The 25,604-nt window shown below is 38.8% G+C and overlaps 1 protein-coding gene and 1 long non-coding RNA gene across 2 annotated transcripts; one reads left to right on the top strand and one right to left on the bottom strand.

Moving 5' to 3' along the window:
- Nucleotides 1–1,450: 1,450 nt before the first annotated feature.
- On the bottom strand, nt 1,451–18,097 carry IL26 (interleukin 26). Its single transcript, XM_036118639.2, has 5 exons — nt 17,927–18,097; nt 17,785–17,841; nt 17,478–17,612; nt 2,062–2,127; nt 1,451–1,537 (listed from the first exon to the last, which is right to left on the bottom strand). Exons 1-5 carry the CDS (start codon nt 18,095–18,097, stop codon nt 1,451–1,453), a joined length of 516 nt encoding a protein of 171 aa, XP_035974532.2.
- Nucleotides 14,800–24,478, top strand: LOC144382145 (uncharacterized). The gene is made up of 2 exons (XR_013448577.1): nt 14,800–15,083; nt 24,103–24,478. It is a non-coding gene; the product is annotated as an uncharacterized LOC144382145 (long non-coding RNA).
- Nucleotides 24,479–25,604: the final 1,126 nt, after the last annotated feature.

Below are 25,604 nucleotides of genomic sequence, written 5' to 3' on the forward strand. Positions count from 1 at the left end.
TGCCTTCGGCTCTGGTCATGGTCCCAGGGTCCTGGGATCGAGCCCCACATCGGGCTCCCTGCTCTGCCAGGAGCCTGCTTCTCCCTCTCCCACTCCGCCTGCTTGTGTTCCCTCTCTAGCTGTCTCTCTCTCTCTCTGTCAAATAAATAAAATAAAATCTTTAAAAAAAAAGTTTTTAATTTAATTTAATTAAAAAAAAAAGAAGAAGAAGAAGAAGAGGTGCCCAAATCCACACAGGCCTGGAGGAAGTCCTGCCTTTTCATATCACAAAACACCACATCACGGTGGTATCTGTGTGCCGCAGAGGCACAAGGAATGCTTTGCGGAAGCGAACTGGCCGTGGGTCCCATACACTGCTCCCTGCAAGAGCCCACGCCTTGCACGCCATAGCGGAGGGGCCAAGTCCACGTAACGCAAACACAGAGGTCCGTCCATATTAGTCATTTAACTGAAGGGCTAGCTGGGCAAGGAAGGCTTTTAAGCACTGAAAGGTTTCCTGTGGAGGAATCTGAACTGCACTGAGGCTTTTATTTGGCCCCTGTTGACTTTCCTTACTGCACAGCACCTGGAAAGAGCATTATCAAGCTCCACATCATCTCAGCTTGGTAACTTGTGGTCTTTGTGGCTTGAGTTATCATCTGTCAAAGGCCTTCCTGGTAAATGATTCCAAGCAGTTCATTTACATGTCTGTCCTATGTGATCACATCTGCTTGTCACCCATTGTACTCCATGAAATTCTAGCATGCTTTCATAGAAAGGACATCCAGGAGAAAGAAAGACAGGGTATTTAATTAAAATAAAAAATCTGTTAGGAGCTAAGTTCATACCGGGCATAATTAATAATCGTCAAACACTTAAATAGATAATAATCATATACATAGCATCTATGTAAGTTGCAGTAACAATATACTGTATCCCAGAAAGCTGTCGTTTTTCCTCTACAAATATTATGTGAGTTAATTCTGATTATACAGCTTTAAATTAAATTTATACAATGTATCTGGGAATAATAAGACATGTTCAGGATGAAAGCATTCTTTGAAAATAAAGAAAAATGTACATATTAGTGACAATTTACGTATCTCCAAAACTTTATGATGTTAAATTCCCATAGTCTATTCTGCATCGTCTAACTTGTACAAAAACTTTTTTTTTTTTTAAAGATTTTATTTATTTATTTGAGAGAGAGAGAATGAGAGACAGAGAGCACGAGCGGGAAGAGGGTCAGAGGGAGAAGCAGACCCCCCGCTGAGCAGGGAGCCCGATGCGGGACTCGATCCCGGGACTCCAGGATCATGACCTGAGCCGAAGGCAGTCGCTTAACCAACTGAGCCACCCAGGCGCCCTGTACAAAAACTTTTTTAAAGAAATAGACTCTTACAAATGTATTTCCAGTAGTTCTCCTTATATTCCAAAATAGCAATCCAATCCATGCACTTGGCTCCCTGCGTTACTTAATGCTTTCCAGGAATTGTTTAATCCAGGAAAGAAGAATATCCAGTTCACTGATGGCTTTGTAGATTCCTTTGTTTCCAATCTGCAGATAAAGTGGAGATATAAAAGCAGAAAATTTTCACATTTTATTTTTAAGATTTTTATTTATTTATTTGAGAGAGAGAATGAGAGAGAGCACATGAGAGGGGTTAGGGTCAGAGGGAGAAGCAGACTCCCTGCCGAGCAGGGAGCCCGATGTGGGACTTGATCCAGGGACTCCAGGATCATGACCTGAGCCGAAGGCAGTCGCTTAACCAACTGAGCCACCCAGGCGCCCGAAAATTTTCACATTTTAAAAAACAGAGTACTCGGGGCACCTGGGTGGCTCAGTCATTAAGCATCTGCCTTTGGCTCAGGTCATGATCCCAGGGTCCTAGGATCGAGCCCCGCATCGGGCTCCCTGCTTGGCGGGAGGCCTGCTTCTCCCTCTCCCACTCCCCCTGCTTGTGTTCCCTCTCTCGCTGTGTCTCTCTCTGTCAAATAAATAAATAATATCTCAAAAAATAAAATAAAATAAATAAAAAATAAAAAACAGAGTACTCAAAAACAATGACTTGAAATACTTACCTCATAAAATGTTCTTTTCATCCTGGTAATCGTTTTCATCTCTCTAGCTGAGGAAGCACAGGAAATCTAATAAATCAACAGAAAACACAGATTATATTATTGAAGAGGCTCTGATAATACTTTCCCATCCATTCAGTAAACATTTATCGAGCAGGTATAATGTCCTGAGCATAGGTGTGCCCTGGCAGGTAAATAATAGTTGGTTTCTGTCATCACAGAGGTTATAGTTTCATGGGAGAAGCAGGTAATAAATTTAAAAACAGAAAGTTACAAATTATAAACTACAATGAAATCTGTAGTTTATATAGGAATTTACAGGAATGACCTACTTTCAATGGGATGGTCAGAGAAGGCTCTTTCGAAGAATGACATTTAAATTGAGATCTGAAAAATGAGAAGGAGCCAGTTGTATGAGGAAGTGAAGAAAGGAAAGAGGGTGTTGGGGAGGATGCACAGGAGAGAAAAACTCAGGTAGAGGAGAAGGCATGCAAAGGCCCTGAGGTAGAAAGACTTAGTGCTTCCCAGAAAATAAAAGAATGACAGCATGGCTAGGGCAATCTAAGCAGGGAGATGTAGGAAGCATGGAAGATGTGGGAACTGACAAGAAAAAATTCCCTTTTTGAAAAATCACCCTGTCTGCTATGTGCATTGCATAGTACAATATTCAGGTATTGATTGCCAGGAGAAAGGACCAGGAAATATTAGTTTCTTCAAAAGAAGAAGGAGCAGGTTGACATTTTGAGAAGATGGGCAGTAGCCAGGCCAGGAGAAACTGCCAGCCTCCTTTGTGGAGGTGAATTTCCAGTCCCAATCTGAGCACAGAAATTGCTTAGAAATCAAGTGGGAGGACATTAACTTTGTCCTCTATTCACCCCCACATTTCTATAGGGTTCATTAGAGAAAATGGAAGAAAAAGGTGAAAATGTCTAATTTATCTCTTTAGTCTTTACTCATAGAAGCTTCGTGCTGGAAAAGACCAAGGAGATTGTATAGGCCAATTCTTCTCGATTTACAGAAAAGGAAGCCAAGGCCCAGCGGTTAAGTCACTTGCCGAAGGTGTCACAGAGGTCCTATCCTAGTGATAAAATAGGGCCAGGCACATCAACAAAGATAACAGTAAAAACTCACAAAATGGAAGCAGCTAAATGACAACATTTGTTGAAAGAATCAAAACATGGCCAATGTCAACCAGCAGGTCCCTTGAGGCCAGAACACAAGGAGGAGGAGAGCAGGGAGAATGGGCAGCATGCAGGCTCCTTTCCTTATCAAGAGGAGACAACTGAAATGATTTGACAGCTACATCTCAAATGCTGTTGTGGGGTGTAAAGGTGGTGATGGTGTCACGACTGCCCAAATGGGGCCTCTGCTTTCGGGTCAGACACTGCGTAGGAAGGAAGAGATCCTTCTTGTCAAGGGGGCTTCCCTGAGTAAGCACAGAAGAGCTGCAGACACAGAACGTTCTGGTAAAGATCTGGTTTGCAGGATTTGCAAGCATGGCATTGGACTGCCCTGTGATAAGAGCCCTGAATTAAGAAGAGGACATTCCAACCCAGACCAGATGGAGGGAGGCCGAAACAGACAGCGACAGATCCGGGACAGTGGTAGCCAACGTCAGAGAGTGCAGTCAGAGAGAATCTGTTCATTCATTAAGCAAAAGTTGGCGAAGTGCCTACTGTGTGTCAGGCTTCAGTGCCAGACGCTAAAGACATGATGACAAAAAAAAAAGAATAAATAGGAGTTGTGGATAGGAAAATCAAGGAAATACCAGATCAATGTTAGAAGGTAAAAATTCAGCAGGTCTGGGACCTCTCTTCTTTATCCCAATTCCCCTTCAAGCGAAGACAAAAATACTGAGGAGATTGTTAGGGGAAAATAAGAACAGTCAACAGGTATCACGCTACATTATGTAGCAGGCACTAATCTGAAGGCTTCGATTATATTCATGCACTCGGTCCTCCCAACAATCCTACAAGATAGGTGCTATTGTTATCCTCATTTTACAGATCAGGAAACTGAACACAGAAGTTAATATTCTGCCTATGTTCACACAGTAAGAGGAAGAGCTGAGATCTTAACCCAAATATTCAGACTCCAGAGTCTGTACTTAAAACCATTCTATTATACTGGGAAAAAAAAAAAAAAAACAACCAGCATAACTTGGAAAAGATATTCTGACTAAGCCAGTCTCTTGTTGAAAACATTGAAAGTCCAGTTCCAAAGAGAGATTAGCTTAAAGATCTCTGCTCTGCATTACAGAAGGGAAATGCTGGAGATGGCTTTAAAGGGCTAAGCTGATTGGCAGAGAGAGAGACAGAGTCAGAGATTTCAACTCGAAAATGGATGATATGATAATAAACAGAAGAAATCCCGTGTTTGTTGTGTGTGCGTGTGTGCTTCTTTTTCATTTGTTTTTCAGACTGGAACTACAAAAGGAAATTCTAGAAATAACCAAGTCTAGTCCAGCCAAGATAGTAGCTATGGAAAGAATTTAGAGAAGTCTTCCCACTAATTTATAAATAGAGAGTTTGATTAGATGCTAATTCCTTCTAACCCAAAATCATCTAATATAAAAGTAGTTGGTCCAAATCTTGCAATTGGATGAAAGAGAACATCAAGAAAATCAATACTTGCTTAATTCCAAGGCACAATATCCAAGTTCTTAGATGCAAAGGATCAACTACAAAGCCCAGAAGCAAGTCAGATGGCATAGTATCAAGCATGCATGTGCTAGGGTTTAAAGATTTAACACCGACAGCGGGAAGCCAAAGAAACCAACCAAATTCTGGACAGTACAGAAGTTAAATATCAGTAAGGCATTCCTGCTGACTGTGTCTCTGCCCGGAGAACTCCGACCTGCAGTTCATCCCACACCGGGTGGGAAGGACAATAAAGGCATCTGACTTCACTCCATCTAAGAAGAGCAAGAAGAGTAGAAAAGGAGAAAACGAGGTTTGGCAAAACCACCACCACCACGGCAACAGCAAAAACCACTTAGAGCTGCGGGCGTTGCCACTAGGGCTGTGCTGGTTTACGGGATGCTTTCTGGTGTCTCGAGTTCCATTTACTGTAAATGACCTCCTACTAAAGATCCTGCACAGAAGGTTCTCCTTTTCCTCACTGTTGTAAACATGTCTACAGACCCAGGAGGACAGCCAGGTTTTACAGTCACAATTCAGATGACTTATCTTGGAAAGAGAAATTTCTAAAGGAATGATTTCCTTTACCTTCTATTTCAGTGTATAGTTGCATTTGCTGAAAGCGATGCATGACATAGGGTGAGCCGTTTTACTGTAGGAATGGCTGCATGATTTGACAGACTTGACCAAAGCAGATAGGATCTAGACTCCAGGCCATTTGTCAGTAGGACTAGAATAACTAGGACTCAAAGAAAGTGTGGGATAGTCATGGAATAACTAACACCAGGCAACACTCTCAAGTTTATTTGAGAGAGAGAGAGAACAGGAGCATGGGGGGGAGGGGCATATGGAGACAGAAGGAGAGAGAATCTCCAGTAGACTCCCGATGAGCAAGGAGCCCCACGTGGGGCTCCCTGAGACCATGACCTCAGCTGAAACCAAGACTCGGATGCTTAAGCGACTGAGCCACCCAGGCATCCCGATTAATTTAATTTTTTAAAAGTAGCCTACAAGATAAAAATGGCCTTGGGGCACAAGGGATGGTTCACAATCTACTGAGACAGACAGTGATGCAAATACTATGTGATAAATATTGTAATAAAAAAATACAATTTCTCTAAGACAGCAGAGGCAGCCTGACTGTGGGATCCCAGAAGGCTTCCAGAAGAAAAAACCAATTAGTTGCACCTTGAAGGGTGAATAAGATAAAGTGGCTGGAGCAGGGAGAAGGAACAAGCAGAGGAAGCTCAGCGCTCCAGCCTGAAGTGAGCAGAGATGATTTGGATGCCCTTCCGGTCTCAGCTAAAATGGCCAGAGTCAATGACGGGCGGTGTGGCCCTTAGCCTCCAGCCCTGCTCCAGCTTCTCCTGAGTCATGCTTCCTACACAGCACCCAGCAGAAGCTGAGACCGGCTGAACCTGGCTGGAAGCATTTTCAAGGAGTTCTCAAAGGACAGAGACTTTATCGGTCAGTTTTTATTGTTCCAGCATCTGGAAGAGTATTTAGCAAATACTAGATGCTCAATAAATGTTCGTTGAATGAATGACTCAATGAATACAATGCAAGAACCAGCTTACGACTTCAGGGTTCACAAAGCCTATGGTTTAATAACAGAATGAATGTCCTGGGCACTCGTGAGCATTTTGGTTTGTTAAAAACAATTGGGCGAACAGATACAATCCGTAATTTTGTGACCCCAATCTCTTCATGTTTTGAATAATCATACAAATCTGTACTGTGTATCACAGCTAAAGCACAAATGGAAAATCCGTCTCCACTGATCATTCTGAGGAAATGAAAAATGTGCGTCAAGGACTAGACAGCTACACGCAGCATAGTCCTGCAGAGAACTAATTGCTCCGAGTGTATTCTCAAATGAACAACCTCAAATTCTTTCTCTGAAGAGTTCTGTTACATCTATCATAAACATATACAGCATTTTCACAACCTCTGGGAGAGTATAAAATCATACATAAAATCTTATATTGACCTCAGCATATGACTTCAGAATGGATTGTACCATCTCTTTTTGTTTTTTAATTTGTCTTCTTTTTTTTTTTTTTTTTTTTTTGGTTTTGGTTTTGTTTTTAGTTGACCTTAATGGTTAACAGTTAACACAGTTCCTACTCTGGCCATGACCTTGGTTTCCTGAAACATTCTTTCCCCCAGAATGCAAATGATAGATAAGGGATTCAATTAAATATTAAATTAATTTAATTTTGTTGTATGATAGCAAATGTAGAGTTTTAAGCAAATCTTATTAATTAACTTTCTGCAGTTTTTTATGTGAGGTCTTACAAATATGATCTCATGTGCATTTAAAATAACAGTTGAGAAAAGTATATCAGTGTAGCCCATTTTGAAAAAACTAAATGTCAGTTTGGCAAAAGTATGGGCTTTAAGACATCAATACAACACTACTAAGACCAGAAAGGTTTATAGGAAACCTAGAAAGGAAATTTTTTAATTAGTGTAAGAAAGCATAATTAAATTTGTGTCCAAAGAGCTTGCATGAAAGGAGGGAAAATGACTAAACTATTAGCCAAATTCATAATCAGACATTTAATTTTAAAAAACAAATGGCAGGTAGCCAATTCCTGAATAAATATATATCAGAAGAGTTTACAAAACATTGTCTTTTGTCTATAGTCTCCATAACTAATAGAATCATCTGACATAGATTTGTGTATATGATCTTGCTTACCTACAATAATCCTAGACCCTCATTCAACATTTCTCCACATTCCAGTCATAGAAAAAACTAGAAAGAGTTTCCATACCTTAAATACAGATACTAGGGTAGTATAACTTTATTGCAGATTTTTAAAAATTCTCAGTGTAACTGTTTATCAGAATGAGTCCATGCATGGAGTTTAACTGGACTTACTGTGGTGATCATTTCACAGTTGATACAAATACCGAATCATTATGTTGCTCATCTGAAACTAATAAGATGTTATACATCAATCATATATCAATAAAAAGAGAATAAGTCCATGTAATTTAGCACCTGGAAGGATAGAGCTGTGCCCCATAATTTTGATAGAAAAGTTATATATCACTAACCAAGGAGTAAATTCATCAACAAAGAGATTCTATAATATCATTAGAAAATATATTTATTCTATATTATCATTAGAAAATATATATTACCAAATATATTGGTTTAAATATATTTATTTAATATTTTTAATTATCCAAAAATCAATTACATTGAATAATATATTCAATTATTCAAAAATGATCTCTTTATCTTTAAAGAATTACTGTAAATTATACATATTATGCAAGTTAACACTGACATTGGCACTGAAAAGGAATTTGTTGTTTAGGTGAACCACTCCTTTGGAAATTGTTGAGAAAATATAATTGGAAGAAAATTAGTGTTCTGTGTAAAGAAAGCAATAAGAAATGACACTAACAATTTTACGGAACTACTACATGCTATGAACTTTGGTATATTATCTCATTTAATTCTTCCAACAACCACAAGATGAAATTATTGGTATTGTTGAAGACAGGTTTTGGACTTTGCACTTAATGAGAGAATAACACAGGGTTGATCTCACTTCCTAATTCTGGTTTTATCACTTCAATCAATTGCAATTAAAAACCTGAAATTGGGGCACCTGGGTGGCTCAGTCGTTAAGCATCTGCCTTTGGCTCAGGTCATGATCCCAGGGTCCTGGGATCGAGCCCCACATCGGGCTCCCTGCTCAGCGGGAAACCTGCTTCTCCCTCTCCCACTCCCCCTGCTTGTGTTCCCTCTCTCGCTGTGTCTCTCTGTAAAATAAATGAATAAAATCTTAAAAAAAAAAAAAAACTGAAATTACCAGGATAAATAATTGGCAATGCTTCATAAGTTGGTAAGTTAGTTGCACTTGGGTATACAAATTACTTATTGAACACACTACAAGAAATCGAGACACCAATACTCTATTTGCCAAGACTTACCAGACTTTGAAATTAAATACATACAATAAATATAAAGAAATGTATCTAATCACCATTACTACTCAAGCTCTCAAAATGTTAATTAAAGTAGATCATGAAATCTTAAAAATGAATGGAATTTTTTTTTCAGTTTCAATTTGGATCACTAGCAATTAGGCAAATTATTTTGTAAATTCAACTAAGCAACTATTAAGTTCCTTTTTAAGTCTGAGAGTATTTGAGTTCTATAAGAATCTTTAATGTGTTTTTTACGTATACATAGGTCAACTATCCAAATACTATGGCCAGCAAAGATCATAAAAATAAAAATGTTTACATCACCCATAACTTATTTCCTTTGAATAATTATACCATCTTAATCACCCAAATCAGACTATTTTAATATGTAATATTTTATTAGGTACTGCAAAATGCCTAGAATGTTACCAAAAACAAGGAGATGACATTCAAATACAATGGTACTGGAATTCCAGACCAAATGGTCTACCATGATAATTATCATGGTGCTGTCTCTTGGGAGTGGCTCAATAAGATGCCAGTCTTAGTGGACTTACAAAGAATCCCAAAAGGCAGGAAGCTTGTAGAAATCAGAAAGATTCCTCAAAAATGAAAAATAATACAAGTCCGTGAGTTAATAATAACACTAAGACAAAATAATTACTCATTGATTGCCTTGGAAGAATGTTAGAAAAGCAATTCCTTATATTGAAAACTGGTAAAGAAAAAGAATTAACTATTTGTGCTGCCTTTTTTATATGATCAATTTCTCAGGACAGCCAAGTGGTAAGGGGTAAGTTCTATTTATGGAATTACCCCACTTATAAATAAAGAAGGTATAATAGAATTTGTAAAGTATCAGTTTGCAATGCCTTATGAATAAATAGATCTAGATAATAATTAATGACTGCTAACATGATAAACATAAATGCCATATACTATGTGCCTCTGATGAAAAATACACAACACTACATATGAAGTGATTCAGCTGAAATATCAAGCCTGAATTTGATCAAGAATCTATGCATAATTACCAATGTATGGAAAATAAAGAAAAAAAATATTAAATGAATCTATGAAAATTCAATCATCAAAATACAGACTATGAGAAACTTTGTAAGGCAAATGACCCAATATCTTTAACAAATAAATTGCAAGAAGAAGGAAGAAGAGGAGAAAAGAAAAAAACCTAAAGAATTCATCCCCAATAGAACTGTACTACAAGATATGTTAAAGGAAATCCTTCAAAGAAAAGGAAAATAATGCCAGATAGAAACCTGGTTCTACACAAAAGAATGAAGAGTCTCAAAAATGGCAAAACACAAAGAGCTATAACTAACTATTAAGTTAACAAAAGGTATAAAATGAAATCATTTTAAAAATCAATCAAGAAGTCAGAAAAAGAGGAAAATGGAACAAAGAACAGGCTGGGCAAATAGAAGACAAGCAGGGTGGTAGATTTAACTCCAACCGTATTAAAACCCAATCACTTAAAACTAAATGGCTTAAACCTACGAATAAAAAGATAGAGTGGATAAATACACACACAACCTAAATATGTGCTGCCTATAAGAAATCCACTGCAACTAAAAGGCACAAATAAGTGTAAAAGGACAGAGAAATATATCATGCTAATACTAATCAAAAGAAAGCTGAAGTGGTTCTATTTGTATCAGAAAAAGTAGGTTTCAGAACAAAGAGTATTATTAAGGACAATAGGGTACTTTTATAAAATAAAAGGGTCAATTCATCAAGATAACTTTGCAATCATAAATATTTATGCACCTAATAGCAGAATTTCAAAATACATGAACATCTACCATGAATACTGATAGAACTTCAAGGAGAAACAGGAGAAGCCACAGTTAATGTCAGAGATGTCAATAATTGATAAAATAAGTAGAAAGAAAATCAGCAAAGATATAGAAAAATTGAAAAACAGTAACCACCAATTGATCTAGTGGATATTTCTAGAAAACCCCACCAAACAGCAAGACAGCTATTCTTTTCAAATACACAAAGAACTTTTACCAAAATTAACCAAATTCTGGGCCACAAACATGGGTCAATAAATACAAGAGGATTTGAGTCATATAAAGGATGCTCTCTGACCAAAATAAAATCAAATTAGAAATCAAAATCAAAAAGGCATCTGGAACAATCCCCAAATATACAGACACTGAATGACACCCTTCCAAATCACTGATGGATCAAAGAAGAAATCAAAAAGGAAATTAGAAAGTATTTCAAAGTGAATGAAAATAAAGCACAACATATCAAAGATTGTGGGATGTGGCTCAAGTTGTACCAAACGGGAAATTTATAATGCTAAATTCCTGTACTGAAAAGATTAAAAAAAAAAACAAAAAACCTCAAACTGATAACTTCAGCTTCCACCTTAAGAAAACACTGAAAGATCTCGAGTTAGTGACCCAAGCTTTCAATGTAAGAAACCAGAAAGAAAAGAGTAGATTAAACTCAAATGTAACAGAAGAAAGGAATAATAAAGTTCAGAATGGAAATCAGGGAAATTGAAACAGAAAATAATAGAGAAAATCAATTAAACTAAAAACTGGTTCTTTGAGAAATCAATAAAATTGATGAATTTCAATAAAATTTCAGAAAAAAGGGTGAAGACAAAAAATACCAATATTGAGAATGAGAGAAGTGACATCATCCTATACTATACAAAACATTAAAAAGTGAGGAAATAGCGTAAATAACTTGGTGGCTAAGATTTGGTAGATCTGATGAAATGAATAATCATTGAAAAACACAAGCTATCAAAGCTCACTCAAAAAGAAATCGATAACCTGAATAGCCTTGCATCTATTAAAAAAATAGAATATTTAGCTTAAAATCTTCCCACAAAGAAAACTCCAGGGACACCTGGGTGGCTCAGTTGGTTAAGTAACTGCCTTCAGCTCAGGTCATGATCCCGGAGTCCTTGGATCGAGTCCCACATCAAGCTTCTGGCTCAGCGGGGAGCCTGCCTCTCCCTCTGACCCTCTCCCCTCTCATGCTGTTTCTCACTCTCTCGCGTGCGCGCGCTCAAATAAATAAATAAAATCTTAAAAAAAAAAAAAAAGAAAACTCTAGGCAAAAATGGCTTCACTGGACCATTGGCTTCAAAAATGGCTTCAAAGGACCAATTCTATGCACTCCTTCCACAAAATTCAAGAGGAGAGAATACTTTCCAACTTACTTAATGAGACCAGCATTATAATAATTCCAAAAATGAGACAACGATATTACAAGTCAAGAAAACTACACTAATGTCCCTCGTAATGTAGATGCAAAAATTGTTAACAAAATTTTAGCAAATTGAACCTAACAATACATGATAGGGAGAACACATTATTACCAGATAGAGTACATCCCAGAAATCCAAAGTTGGTTTAACTTTGGAAATCAATGTAATTTGTATCAATTGTTTAAAAAATTAAAATCACATGATCATCCCAATAGATGCAAAAAGGCATTGACCTAAATGTGAAACCTAAAACTAGAAAAATTCTAGATGAAAACATAGTAAAAATTCTTTGTGACCTTGTGTTAAATATAGATTTCTTAAATATGGCACAAAAGGTATGATTTTATGATTCACTGAAGAAAAAATTGATAAATTGGACATCATCAAAATGTAAAATGTCAGAGCACCTGGGTAGCTTATCAGTTAAGCATCTGCCTTCCACTCAGGTCTGTGATCAAGCTCCACATCGAGCTCCCTGCTTCTCCTTCCCCCTCTGCACCCCCCCCCCCAGCTCGCACTGGCTCTCTCTCTCTCTTTCTTGCTCTCTAATAAATAAAAATAAAACTTTTTTAAAAATGTAAAATGGGGGCACCTGGATGGCTCAATTATTAGGCGTCTGCCTTCAGCTCAGGTCATGATCCCAGGGTCCTGGGATCAAGCCCTGCATCGGGCTCCCTGCTCCACGGGAAGCCTGCTTCTCCCTCTCCCACTCCCCCTGCTTGTGTTCCCTCTCTCGCTGTGTCTCTCTCTGTCAAATAAATAAAATAAAAAAATCTTAAAAAATAAAATAAAATAAATAAATGTAAAATGTCTTCTCTTCGAAAGACACTTTTAAAATAATGAGATGTCATAGGCCAGGAGAAAATATTTGCAAATTATGTATCTGATCAAAGATTTGCATGCAGAATATATTTTAAGACACACATACTCAAAACTCAGTAAGAAAATAACCAAACTAATTTTTTTTCACAGGCAAAATATCCAAACAGACACTTCACCAAAGAAGATACATTGTTGGTAAACAGGCAAATCAAGAGATGCTCAACCCCAGTAATGAGGAGATGCAAACTGAAAACACAATGTGCTACCACCACCCTCCACCTACACTGGCTGGCGTCGGTAAGCATTGACTATACCACGTGATAGCAAGGATACTGAACTCTCACACACTACTGGTGAAAAATGTAAAATGGTACAAACTGCTTTAGAAAACAATTTGGCCATCTTTTACAAAATGTACACCTGACCTATAGTCCCTCTATTCCATTCCTAGGTATTACCCAAGAGAAATGAGAATATCTGTCCAAAAACTTGTACCTGAGTACTCATAACAGCTTTATTTGTGATAACCAAAAACTGGGAAGAGAGAACCAACAGTAGGTGAACAGATAAATAAATTGTAGTATATCATTATAATGGAATACTACTTGGCAATAAAAAAAGGAATAAATTATTGATACACTCAATAACATGAATGAATCAAAATAATTATGCTGGGTGGAAAAAACAGACATAAAAGAGTATAACACATACACCATTTACATTAAATTCTAGGATATGGAAACAAAGCTATAGTGACAAAAGGCAGATCAGTGGTTCCCTGGGGACAGAGGGACAGGGGCAGAGAGGGAGGGGATCACAAAGGGGCACAAAGAAACTTTGGGGACTGATGGATATGTTCATTATCTTAATTGTGGTGATGGCTTCAGAAGTGTATATGTATGTCAAAACTACCAAATCATACACTTTAAACATGTTCAGTTAATTGTGTATCAACTATATCTCAATACTGTTAACAAATACATCATAAATATTAAACACACACAAAAATATATATGGAAAATGTACGTACTAGTTTTATGATTATGCTGATGCATGGGACTCTGAAACTTTTAGCAGGTCTAAAGCAACTTGTTTACCTTCCTCTAAGCTTCCTCCTTCTATACTGTTAATAAACGACCCCCCCTCCCACTCAGCCCCCCAAGTAAGAACCTTTGCCTCATCCCAGACTCTACTCTCCTCCTCAGACTCTCCTCGCCCTTCCCTATGACACTAGAGTGCCACCACTCTACTCCAGGCACATTATTGCAATGCTCTTCTCATTGTTTTTTCTCCCTCGAGCCTCACCCCCCAGCTACAGCCCTCTACCGTCACCAACGAGGTCTTTCGGAAACATACACAACTGATCATGCCAAGCCCTTCAGTGGCTTTACATTCTCTTCAGGATACAGTCCTTATCCATGGCTAGTGCTATCACGCCTTACTCAACCAGGCCCTTACCAGCGTCTCCTGGCTAAAAGTCTAACCAACCAGCCTCCTCTTCCCATTCCCACTCAACTACTTGCAGCTTCCTGAATAGGGTGTGTCCTTTCATACAAGCTTCTCCCCTGCCATTGCTGCCCCTCCAGAGAGCAGGGACCAAATCACACTGGCCTTTCTCACTCAGCACAGACCTGGAAAATACAGAAGCAGGCCGCCCTGCTGTAAGCCAGCTTGCAAAAAGTCAATTTACAAAACTGACTTGTTTCTTTTCACCATTTTGTTTCAGGTGATTGGGTTTTCGTTTGTCTTCACAACACCATTTTCAGGAAAGCTCGATTTTGTCTGTTTCGCTTCCCTTCTTATTCATGAGAAGAAGATATTCGTAAGAAGAAATCATTCACTGACGAGAGCAGATGCTCGGTAAATTTATATTAAACAGATACCAGCTTCTCTTTTCAAAAATGCAAAATTATGACTGGGCAAAAGAGTAAACGCAAGGCAAGCACCTATTTCCCTAGAACAATGTCTGAGAAGGCTTTCCAAAGCTCAGGCTCATCCTCTGGTTTTCTTTTTCAGTTTCACAGAAGTGTTTGCTTTACCCCAGGGCATAAACTCCACAGTTTGTGAAACAAATTAACTGGAGCTAACAACGGTTGGCTTCAGGTGGGAGAAAGTAAGGAGAGCCCCGAATTAGGCGGCGCTTGGGGAGGTTGATTGGATGTGTGCTCGTATGTGGCCACAAGGGGGTGCCAGCCACCCTGGTAAGCAGCCAAACCTGCCTGAGAGGCGCCCCGCTGCTCCCATCCGCTGTGTGGCCCACGTCCCTGAAAGAACATCTCTACGGACAGAAGCGTCTTGACTGACAGGTCTCTTCAGGAAAACAACAACAACAACAACAACAACTCCAAAAACAAATCAAGGTAAACCAGAGTCCCTAGATAATTGTATATTTTCTAAATGTTTCCTCTAGAACATTGCTTGGTTTCGCTTACAGCTATCCATTATGTGTTCTCTAGCTATTTGAGGCGAGGAAACCGAACTGATGGGAAAACAGACATGGCTTAGGGGTTCCAGATGTCCAGAGACGCTACAGTATCAGGCAAGGGTTTATTCTAGTGCCTCACCATCAACTTCATTTGAAATAACGTTAAATTAAATCGGATGGCTAATGCAATGAATAGCACCTACACAGAGGAACCAGGGTTAAAACAAAAAAAAAAATGGAGAAAAACAGAATTCACTTAAAAAACAAAACAAACAAAAACAAAAAGACAAACAAAACCAGGCTGAAAAGGATGCCTGTCACCAGACACTGAAATCCAGGGAGCAGCTAGCTTGTTCCTTTAGACTCACTCTAGCCTATAGTGACTGACTCACATCGCATTATTTCCCCTACATCAAGTCCTTCAAGGGATATTCTCTTTCTCTTCAAATCTTTCAGCGGTGAAAATGCTCTTACTGGGGGGTAATAATAACTTAATAAGTTTAGGGGGAATGAAATGTAAAATTATATGATAATTCAGCTTAAATTTAAGGGACTATACTATTTACTGTCTTTTTTTTAAAAGATTTTATTTATTTATTTGAGATAGAGAGAGCGAGGGAGAGAACAAGAGAGCGAGATCACGAGCAGGGAGGGAAGGGTAGAGGGAGAAGAAGACTCCCCACTCAGGAGGGAGCCCAACGACGTGGGGCTCGATCCCAGGACCCCGGGATCACAAACTGAGCTGAAGGCAGACGCTTAACTGATTGAGCCACCCAGGCACCCTACTATTCACTGTCTTAATAAGATGACCTCATAGGTCAAGATAGAAAAAGCCAAAGATAAGTAAGTTTCTTTCCCCAAGTTTAGGCAAGGGAACTGGCCCAGAGCATTCTCTCTCTTCTACAGAGATTCCAGTTTGTAATTCTTCTCATTGCACTTATTTGAATGGAATAGAAGAGTTTATGAAACACCATGCAACCCAAGTCTCAAACAAGGACATAACTTAAATACAAACTAACCAAAGAAAAGGAGAAGGCAAAAGGAGAAGGAGTGTAAATTCTTTACCTAACTGATCAACTCACCCACATAAAATGCCACTGTGCTGTGGTCTGCAACTTGAGATCCTGAGCACTTTTATGGACCACGAGGAAAAGACATCCTAGCTCTTAAGAAATAAAAATCTGAACCATGAGAGACTATGGACTCTGAGAAACAAACTGAGGGTTCTAGAGGGGAGGGAGGTGGGGGGATGGGTTAGCCTGGTGATGGGTATTAAGGAGGACACGTATTGAATGGAGCACTGGGTGTTATACGCAAACAATGAATCATGGACCACTACATCAAAAACTAATGATGTAATGTATGGTGATTAACATAACATTAAAAAAAAAGAAATAAAAATCCGCCTCCAACTGCCCAGCGTTTAAGTCTCAGTGACCATAATACCCCAGAGTAGAGAGCTCGTCTCCACCTGGCAACCCAAGGACCTCCATAATCATCACTGCTCCACCGTCTCACCTCCTGCAAGGTGCAATCACAAGAGGCTGAGAAGGCATCCTTGGAACCCGAACAAGATCACAGAAAAGATCCACCATTCCCCACAGAGGCAAGTCAACTACTATTGCACGCATCCTGGCTTAATTGTTTTGCTTTGTTTTGTTTCATTTTTCTGCACTGGTCTTTATTACTGTGGATGTTTATAGAGAAGTTTGGTCACTTTTACCTTCCTAATGAGTTCCCCATTGTTTATGGTGACCATGACCATACCGCAGCATCACGTAATTTAAGCACCAAAGAAGACATATTGCCCTTTTTTAAAGTTTGTAAAGTTTTGACTGAGACTATGCCTTAAAAAGGACATAACTATTTTAAAAAATTAGATAAATAACTAAGAAAAAAGTAATCTAACAGCCCTCATCAATATGAGTAGAAAAGAAAGAAAAAGAAAGAAAGAAAGAAAGAAAGAAAGAAAGAAAGAAAGAAAGGGCCTAGAATAGTGTCTGGAAAACTTAAAAAATATTTATTAAGTAAATGAATGAATCTCTTGGGAGATGATAAGTAAATAAACATTGAGGATCATTCTGTGTCATTTTAGACCTTCAATATGTCTGAGGTGCCTCTCTGTAAGAAATAATAAACAGAGTGGCATTATGAGTTATACATGCTTATTCAGTGCTGGTTCACTGACGATAAACTGTCCATTTGGACCACAAGCCAACAATTAGAAAGCCCCATTTACTCACCCTTCCGTGTGGAGACGGCTTCCTACATGCTGGTTTCTAGGTAGGTTTCTAGGCTCAAACTCACCGTATTTGCTGTGCATACTTACGCAGCAGCTCAACTGCTGCCTAAGGCTATGAAGTTCTTCCACAAAATGTATTTCCCTGCAGACTTGTAACTGGAGTTGACCAAAAACATCTTCCATGAAGAAGGACAGAAGCTGTTCTTGGAATCTGCAGTTTTTCTATAAATGACATATAAGAAATTGCCTAAGGTAAAGCACCAATAGCTTTTGTAAAATGTCGCTGAAATACCCACCTGATTATTACTTAATGGCCATCTGGAAAAATTAAAATGCAGGGGAGAAAGCATCAAGCAAGTAGAAAAACGAAAAAGACATAAACCCTCTGGCTTACCGTAAATAGCTTTTTTGTTTTCTTTTTTAATAATCGTATATTTTTCATGTGGTCTTCCTACAATAAAACAAAGAGAACTGAGTTTCATCCAGAATGACAGATGTCTCTTCGGCCATCATTTTAAGCAGAGCCCAATACTTACTGGAATCGGTGCTTTGAGCCACGCTGCCTTGACATACAGCGTGTCAACAGCTTGGGACAATGTTCCCCTTGGGTAACAACCTTTCGCGGAGGAAGATGGCTTGTGCTTGGCAATGGCAAGAGACAGAGCGGCCAACAGCAACCCAGACCTCCAAATGCAATCCACCTGCATTTCCCTCCACCCCACTCCGGGCTCATGTCACTGGTGGCAGCCAGAGAGTGCTTGTGCTGGTGAGATGATCGGATAACCTACTTACGTGAGCTCTCAAGGCCACCTCTCCGATGAGAAGCTGTGGTAGATAACTTACAGTGTATATAGAGGAAGATCACTTTGGTTGTTCTGTTTTTTTTAGAGCTTGCTTCATAACCAAAACTACTTTGACCACACTATCTGTGACGTTTAGAAAAAGCTCAAGTTTACTGATAAAAGTTGGGGCCCCCTTTTAAAAAAATGTCAGAATTTCAGTTGCATATCACAACAGATTCATTATTTTTAAAAGTCATGCCAAGCCAGTAAGAGACTGATCTCCAGGAGGCTGTGTGATTTTTTTTAATTCCCATATGGGAAAAACAAAACAAAACAAAAACCTCCTTTCTAACCAATATCTGCCCCCCACCAAAAAAAATTAACTAAAGGTAGATTGGACAGCCCTGGGAAACCCGCTCATGATCTCATATGGGTGTTACATGTCTCCCTGGCCAAGCCCTTCACCCAGCACCCCCCGCCCCCCCAGGGACCACCATTCTTCAGCCAGCATCAAGACCCAAGAGAGGACTTCTCCAGTTTTTCTCAAGAATCTTTCCAGCTCAGAAATTGTAACCCCCCCCTAACATATTCAAGATTTGTTTGGCACAGGACCTGGGATTAAGGCTCACAGTTTAGTAAATTCTCTATCATCTCTGTCCAAAATGACCACCCAGACTTCCCCTCTAGCTCTAGACTTCAAGTAGTATGTACATTTCTTGAGGAAAGAGACCCAAACTTTCCATCTCTGAATTCTCAGCATCTCCCATGGTGCCTCCTCTAAAGACGTACATCCAATATTAGTTGACTAAATACTTTCCTTTCCACATCATGAAATGCTACTGTAACTGCATTGTTTTTTAATTTATTCCATCAACAAATTTCTGTCAAGGCTCTGCTTATACAAAGACCAGTGCTAGGTACTAGGGGGCTATAAAGGCAGATGCTCCATGGAATCCTGTCCTCAGTTCTGTCCCAGTTCTCCTTATGGTGGTAGGTGTCTGGCAATAGTGGAATAGTGTCTGGCAAACTTAAAAAATATTTATTAAGTAAATGAATGAATCTCTTGGGAGATGATAAGTAAATAAACATTGAGGATCATTCTGTGTCATTTTAGACCTTCAATATGTCTGAGGTGCCTCTCTGTAAGAAATAATAAACAGAGTGGCATTATGAGTTATACATGCTTATTCAGTGCTGGTTCACTGACAATAAACTGTCCATTTGGACCACAAGTGAACAATTAGATTTTTGGAATTATCTTTAGGGTCCTTCAAACAATCAAATCTGATCTCAAAGGATGAATAATGATTAATATAAGGATGATACTCAAAATTCAGGTCCTAAAGACAATTCCAAAATTATACAAACAAATAGTGGTTCATTTGAGGTAGCAGCCCCAAGAAGAAGAGGACGTAGCCCAGAATCATATAATGAGAAGCAGAGACAGGCCACCAAAGCCTAGCAGGCATAGAGTTAATGTAGACCTGGGCAAGGCAATACTAGGAATCAGGGCATGAGCAAGAGATGCCTCAAAATTCAGCAGAGTCGGTAACAAGCATCAGAATCCAAGACTAATGTCTAAACCAAGACAACCAGGCTAGCAAAGGGGCAAGGAGAAAGTATGAATGAAAGGTCCAAACACTTGGGAATATTTCCTGCTGTTTCAAAAAGGAAGCAGATTTGGAAGGGCCCCAGCCTCATCTGCACAGGACCACCTCTGCTGACGAAGACTCAGCCTCTGAAGCGGTATGAGAACTGTTTTACAAAGAGCTACAGCAGAAGACCGCTGCTTGGGAGTGCAAAGGCGGGTTCACTGAAATTTTAGAAAAATTCAGGAAAAGGGAGAATTATTTTTAGCTGGGTGTAGCTTAAGCTTTAAGTTTGAACTGGGACGTGAAATACCCTAAGGGGTGTGTGTGTGTGTGTGTGTGTGTGTTTGAACTGAGTAAATGCCTATTATTCAAAATTCCTTTAGACAAAAGAGCTGGAACACCAGGGGTCAAAAGCCCAAATGCCTTCAGAGGGTGTGGGATTAACGTAAACACCCTGAGTGGGTGCATATAGGACAATTGGGACTAAATTGCTTATTTGCCCACCAAGCCTAAAAGCTGCCTAATTATATAGCCTATTAACACACTGAATGGGTGCACTGAAAGGACCATAGAAATACTTCCGGGAGCTGTGTACTGCCTTGAGCAGCTAATTTGAGGTCCCTGGTGTGTACCAACAAAACATAAGTGCGACGCAAATGGCTAATATTGATAAATGAAGTCAGTGTATGTTCTGTTTTTTAACTCCTGCTAGTTGCATTTACATCAATGTCTCATGTCTCTCAAACCATCATGACCCAAGGAAGATCATACACATCCCAAGGATGCCTCTGCTTTGGTTTACAACCGACGCAAGGAAACTGGTCATTTCCTTATGACTGAAAACTATATCACCCTGTTTATCATAGTGATCCTGTGCCTTAGTTGGTAGATCTGCCTCATTAGGGTCCTTCAAACAATCAAATCTGATCTCAAAGGATGAATAATGATTAATATAAGGATGATACTCAAAATTCAGGTCCTAAAGACAATTCCAAAAGGGGGCTCCAAAAGTGTCCCAAATAACAGAAGAACCATTAGAATAAGTACATAATGTCCTTGGGGCACCAGTCTGAAACAAAGGCTCTGCTCATCTGGAGGTATTTTTATTATATCACTTGCACAAGTTCCTTATACAGAACTATATAAAAATGGCTATTAATTACAAGGATTTGGTTTTGAAACTCAGATCCAACTATGCTACGAGTTGTACAGCCATGGGAAAGTTATTAATCCTCTCTGAGCTTCAGTTTTTGTCATCATTCAAACGGTACAATAATTGTACCTACTTCAGAGGGCTGTCATGAGCAACAAATAGGGTGATATAAGTAAAATGCTCAGCACAATACCGGCAATAGATGCACTCTGGAAGTGGTTTTTACTACTGCATTATTATTTTTCAAATAATAAATGTGTCTCAGTCTGTCCAGGCCCTATAACAAAATACCACAGACTGGATAGCTTATAAGCAACGGAAATGTATTTCTCACCTCTCTGAAGGCCAGGCAGTCTGAGATCCACGTGTCAGTATGGTCACACTCTGGTGAAGGCTCTCTTCTGGGTTGCAGACAGCCAACCTCTCCCTGTATCCTCACATGGTAGAGAGGCAAGGGATCTCTCTGGAACCTCTTTTATAAAGGCACGAATCCCATTCATGAGGACGCGGCCCTCATGGCCTACCCACCTCTCAGAGGCCCCACCTAATACCATCACCTTCGGGTTTAGGTTTCAACATACAAATCTGAGGAGGAGGGAGGCACAAACATTCAGACCATAGCAAAATGCATGTGCAATAAATACTCTGAATAATGTTGAAGTTTATCACAAGCTTTCAGAAGTTTGGAGAGATGGTTGAAGAAAGTGAGAAAAGTGAAGGATGCACAATGATCTGACAATATTTCAAAGAGTATGTGGCATGAGGAAGTCAGTTTACCCCACACACATCCAGAAAGCAGACTAGGACCATTAGGTGGTTATTTTAGGGCTGCCACTCCTACATAATGTATAGGAGAACATTAAAGCAATTGATCTGCCCAGAAGCATAATTGGCTACCCCAATTCCCAAATGCCGCCATGGCAGCCATTTCCCTTAAAATTCAGCTCTACCCCCACACACCCAAAAGAATGCTAGCTGCGCTTTCTGATGGTCAAGCATATCCAATGAGCAAAGGGAGGCTCATGCAGAGAATCACAGCTCACTTGGAGATCTCTGTGATTGCAACTTTGTATCTGCTCCTCTGTAGGAGGGGGAAACAAAACAAAACAAAACAAAAAAACCCAATTGGGATTCCTAAATTACTAACCCATTTAGTTGACTCTAAGACACATATGTGGTTTGGCTTTTTTCCCCCCACATTTTAATATCTCTGAAATTACAGCCTGTTTTATGATCCATAGAGTCTGATGATTACATCACCAAGTCAGCCCCTGGTGCTGTAGTCCCTTCCTGTGCAGTCCCTTCCAGTCGTGCCCCTACTTGGAACTGTGTGCATGGCTGTTACTACATGTGTTTTTAATTACAACTCAAACATCTTTAGAAAGATTGCACTATGATTCAGCAATGAAATAAAAGTTAATGTGTTCACAGAAAGGCACAGAACAACAGTGGGATGCAAATCTGCTATTAGAGAAGCAAATATTTATCTTTGGAAGAGTGACTAAAATTACATATTTTTTTACAAGGCAACAACCGAGTGCTAAATGGTAAGAAAGCAAAGGCTGATGAATCACTGAACTCTACCTCTGAAACTAATAATACACTACATGTTAATTAATTGAATTTAAATTTTTAAAAATAAATAAAAATAGGTCATTCTTATATCCCCCAGAAAATAAAATAGTATTTAAGGCTTCAAACTATTTTCTAAATGATGCCCTTGTGTCCTCAATGCAATTGCAGCCCTTTAATAAGCTTCACTTAATAAATACAACTCCTAAGATTTAAGAGAGCTCATATAGCAGCTGCATGCAGAACTTATTTCCTAGGGCATGGATAACATAGACTCAAAATTGTAATTTGTCGTAAATACATACTACAAATGTAATACACAATGACAATTTTTTCATATAGATACCTAGTTGTTCCAGTCACATTTGTTGACATGACTGTCATTTTCCCCATTGAATTTTCCTGGCGCCTTTGTTGAAAATCAATTAATTGTATATGTGTGAGTCTATTTCTGCATTCTATTGGGTCCCATTCATCTATTTACACCAATGTTACACTATCTTGATGACTGTAGAGCTTCTTAGTAATTCTTGAAATCAAGTAGTGAAGTCTTCCAATATCCTTTTTCAGGATCATTTTGGCTCTTCTATATCCTTTGCAATTTCACATTAACTTTACAGCCAGCTTGTAAATTCTTTTAAAATAATCCTACTGGAATTTTGACTGGATGGCTGTAACTTTAGAGAGGGTAGACATAATAATAATATAGAGGCTTCCAATCCATGAACAATTTACCATTCCATTTATTTAGATATTTAATTTCTCTCTATAATATTTTGTAGTTTTCATTGTACAGGTTTTGCACATTTTTTGTTAAATTTATTTATTCCTAAGTAGTTTACACTTTGATTTTCTTGTAAATGGTATTATTTCTTAGTTTTATGTACGGCCCAGTAACATAAGATATATCTTGGTGAATGTTCAATGTGCACTTGTAAAGAATGTGTACTCTACAATTATTGGATCATCTAAATATGTCAGGTCAAGTTGGTGAGAGTGTCACTTAAATCTTCTATATCCTTACTGATATTTTGTAATTTATTCTATCACATACTGATAAAGGAGTACTAAAATCTCCAAAAGAAGAAGAAGAAGAAGAAGAAAGAAGAAGAAGAAGAAGAAGAAGAAGAAGAAGAAGAAGAAGAAGAAGAAGAAGAAGAAAGAAGAAAGAAGAAGAAGAAGAAGGAGGAGGAGGAGGAGGAGGAGGAGAAAGAAGAGAAGAAGAAGAAGAAGAAGAAGAAGAAGAAGAAGAAGAAGAAGAAGAAGAAGAAGAAGAAGAAAGCTTCACATCATAGATTAATTAGCAGCAGTTTTTCCTTTCTTGGAGATAAATAAAATACTGGTGCAACTTTGAATGTATGGTATCTTAAATTTGTTGAAATACAATGATTAATGACCTCAGTGATTGGCATAATTCCTTAGGATCATAAATCCTAAAATCTATAAAGTTATAAATAATAAGTAGATGGATCTATCTTAAACCAGTTATGCCATTAAAAAACCCAGAAATCCAATAGGTCTTTTCCAGGATAGAGCCAGAAGATATAGGTAAGAAATAGTCATAGATTGATCAAAATACTTAATACAATGACATCTTGGTTTTTTCCTTTCAGAAAAAGTTGGTCCCTCTCTATCAGACAGTTCCACCCAGGAAAGATGTTTATCCTGTGTTTACATCATCAGAGAAATGGATGAGACCAAGCTAGAGAAGGAATGAAGAGTGCTGTAAATGGTCTGGATGGGAAAGAAAGGGGATATGGAAGCTGGACTCATGGAACAGCATGAAGAGGAAAAGCGCATGAAAATCCTCTGAGAATCTCAGCCTGTGTTCCCTGCCCTGTGCCAGGTGGCTTGTACTCTATATGTTTTCCCCCTTCATCATTAATTCATTCAGTCACCAAATATTTTTTGAGTGCTGGTTATCTCCCAGGCTTACTGGGGCTTAGAATGCATCAATAAACAAAACAGAAAATTGCTGATTTCATACAACATTCTTGTGGTAGTGGAGAAGGGAGAAGACAAAAAATAAGTAAACATGATCAATATAACTTATTATGTAAGTTATACACGGTTGGAAAATGATAGATGCTTTGGAGAAAATGGAATAGAATAAGGAAGGTTTGTGCTCAGATGGGGAGGGGTTGTAAACAGGATGATCACAGAAGACTCAATGGAAAGGTAACATTTAAGCAACAGTAGAATGAAGTAAAGGAGTAAGTCATGGGGATACCTATTCAGTCAAAAGTCACAGTCAGTGCAAAGACACAGTCAGTGCAAAGGGAAGGTGTATGCTTAGCATGTTCAGTACAGCTAGGAAGCCTGTGTGATCAAACCAGAGCAAGTGAGGAGGGCAGAAGAATGTGACGTCAAAGAGGAAACGTGGACACAGGTCACAGCCCTTAAAGCTATTAGTGGGACTTCAGCTTCCAGTCTTGGTCATATGGGAGATTTGAACAAAGGAGGTGTATCATCTGACATTGGTTCTTTAAAAAGAAAACAGGACCCAAATATCTGTGAATGAATGAAGGGATAAACCAGGTATAATATATCCATACAATGGAATGTTAGTCATAAAAAGGAATGAAGTACTGACACGCTGCAGCATGGATAAACTTGAAAACAATATGGTACATAAAAGACCCTGAACACAAAAGATCACATGTTGTATGATTTCACTTCTGGGAAATATCCCGAATGGGTAACTATTTAGAGACAGAGAACAGTTTGATGGTTGCCAGGGCTGAGAGGAGGGGGAATAGGGAGTTACTGCCGGCTTCCCTTTGGGAGTGATGAAAATGTTTTGGAACTGGATAGAAGTGGTGGTTGTGCAGCATTTTGAATGTACTCAATGCCAACAAATTGCTCATTTTTAAGTGGTTAATTTTATATTATGTGACTTTCACCTCAATAAGAAGGAAGGAAAGGAAGAGAAAGGAAAGGAGGAGGAGGGAAGGAGAAGAAGGAAAGGAGAAGGAAAGAAAGAAAGAGAAGCAAGGAGAACCCAGCCGCTGATGCAGCAGGAGGGAAAGAAACCACCTGAGTCATAGCTACACCAAGCCTTATCTGAGGTCGTGGTCCTTCCCTTCTTGTTCAATCCAGAAGAGAATTACTTTTT

The sequence above is a fragment of the Halichoerus grypus genome, chromosome 6 (genome assembly GCF_964656455.1).
Source record: "Halichoerus grypus chromosome 6, mHalGry1.hap1.1, whole genome shotgun sequence".
Taxonomy (NCBI): domain Eukaryota; kingdom Metazoa; phylum Chordata; class Mammalia; order Carnivora; family Phocidae; genus Halichoerus; species Halichoerus grypus.

Coding starts and splice junctions, on each gene's coding strand:
- IL26 (XM_036118639.2), bottom strand. CDS start 18,097: ATGCAGGTGGATTGCATTTGGAGGTCTGGGTTGCTGTTGGCCGCTCTG. Junction 17,842..17,926: donor GGCTCAAAGCACCGATTCCA/GTAAGTATTGGG, acceptor GTTTTATTGTAG/GAAGACCACATGAAAAATAT. Junction 17,613..17,784: donor AAACAAAAAAGCTATTTACG/GTAAGCCAGAGG, acceptor TGTCATTTATAG/AAAAACTGCAGATTCCAAGA.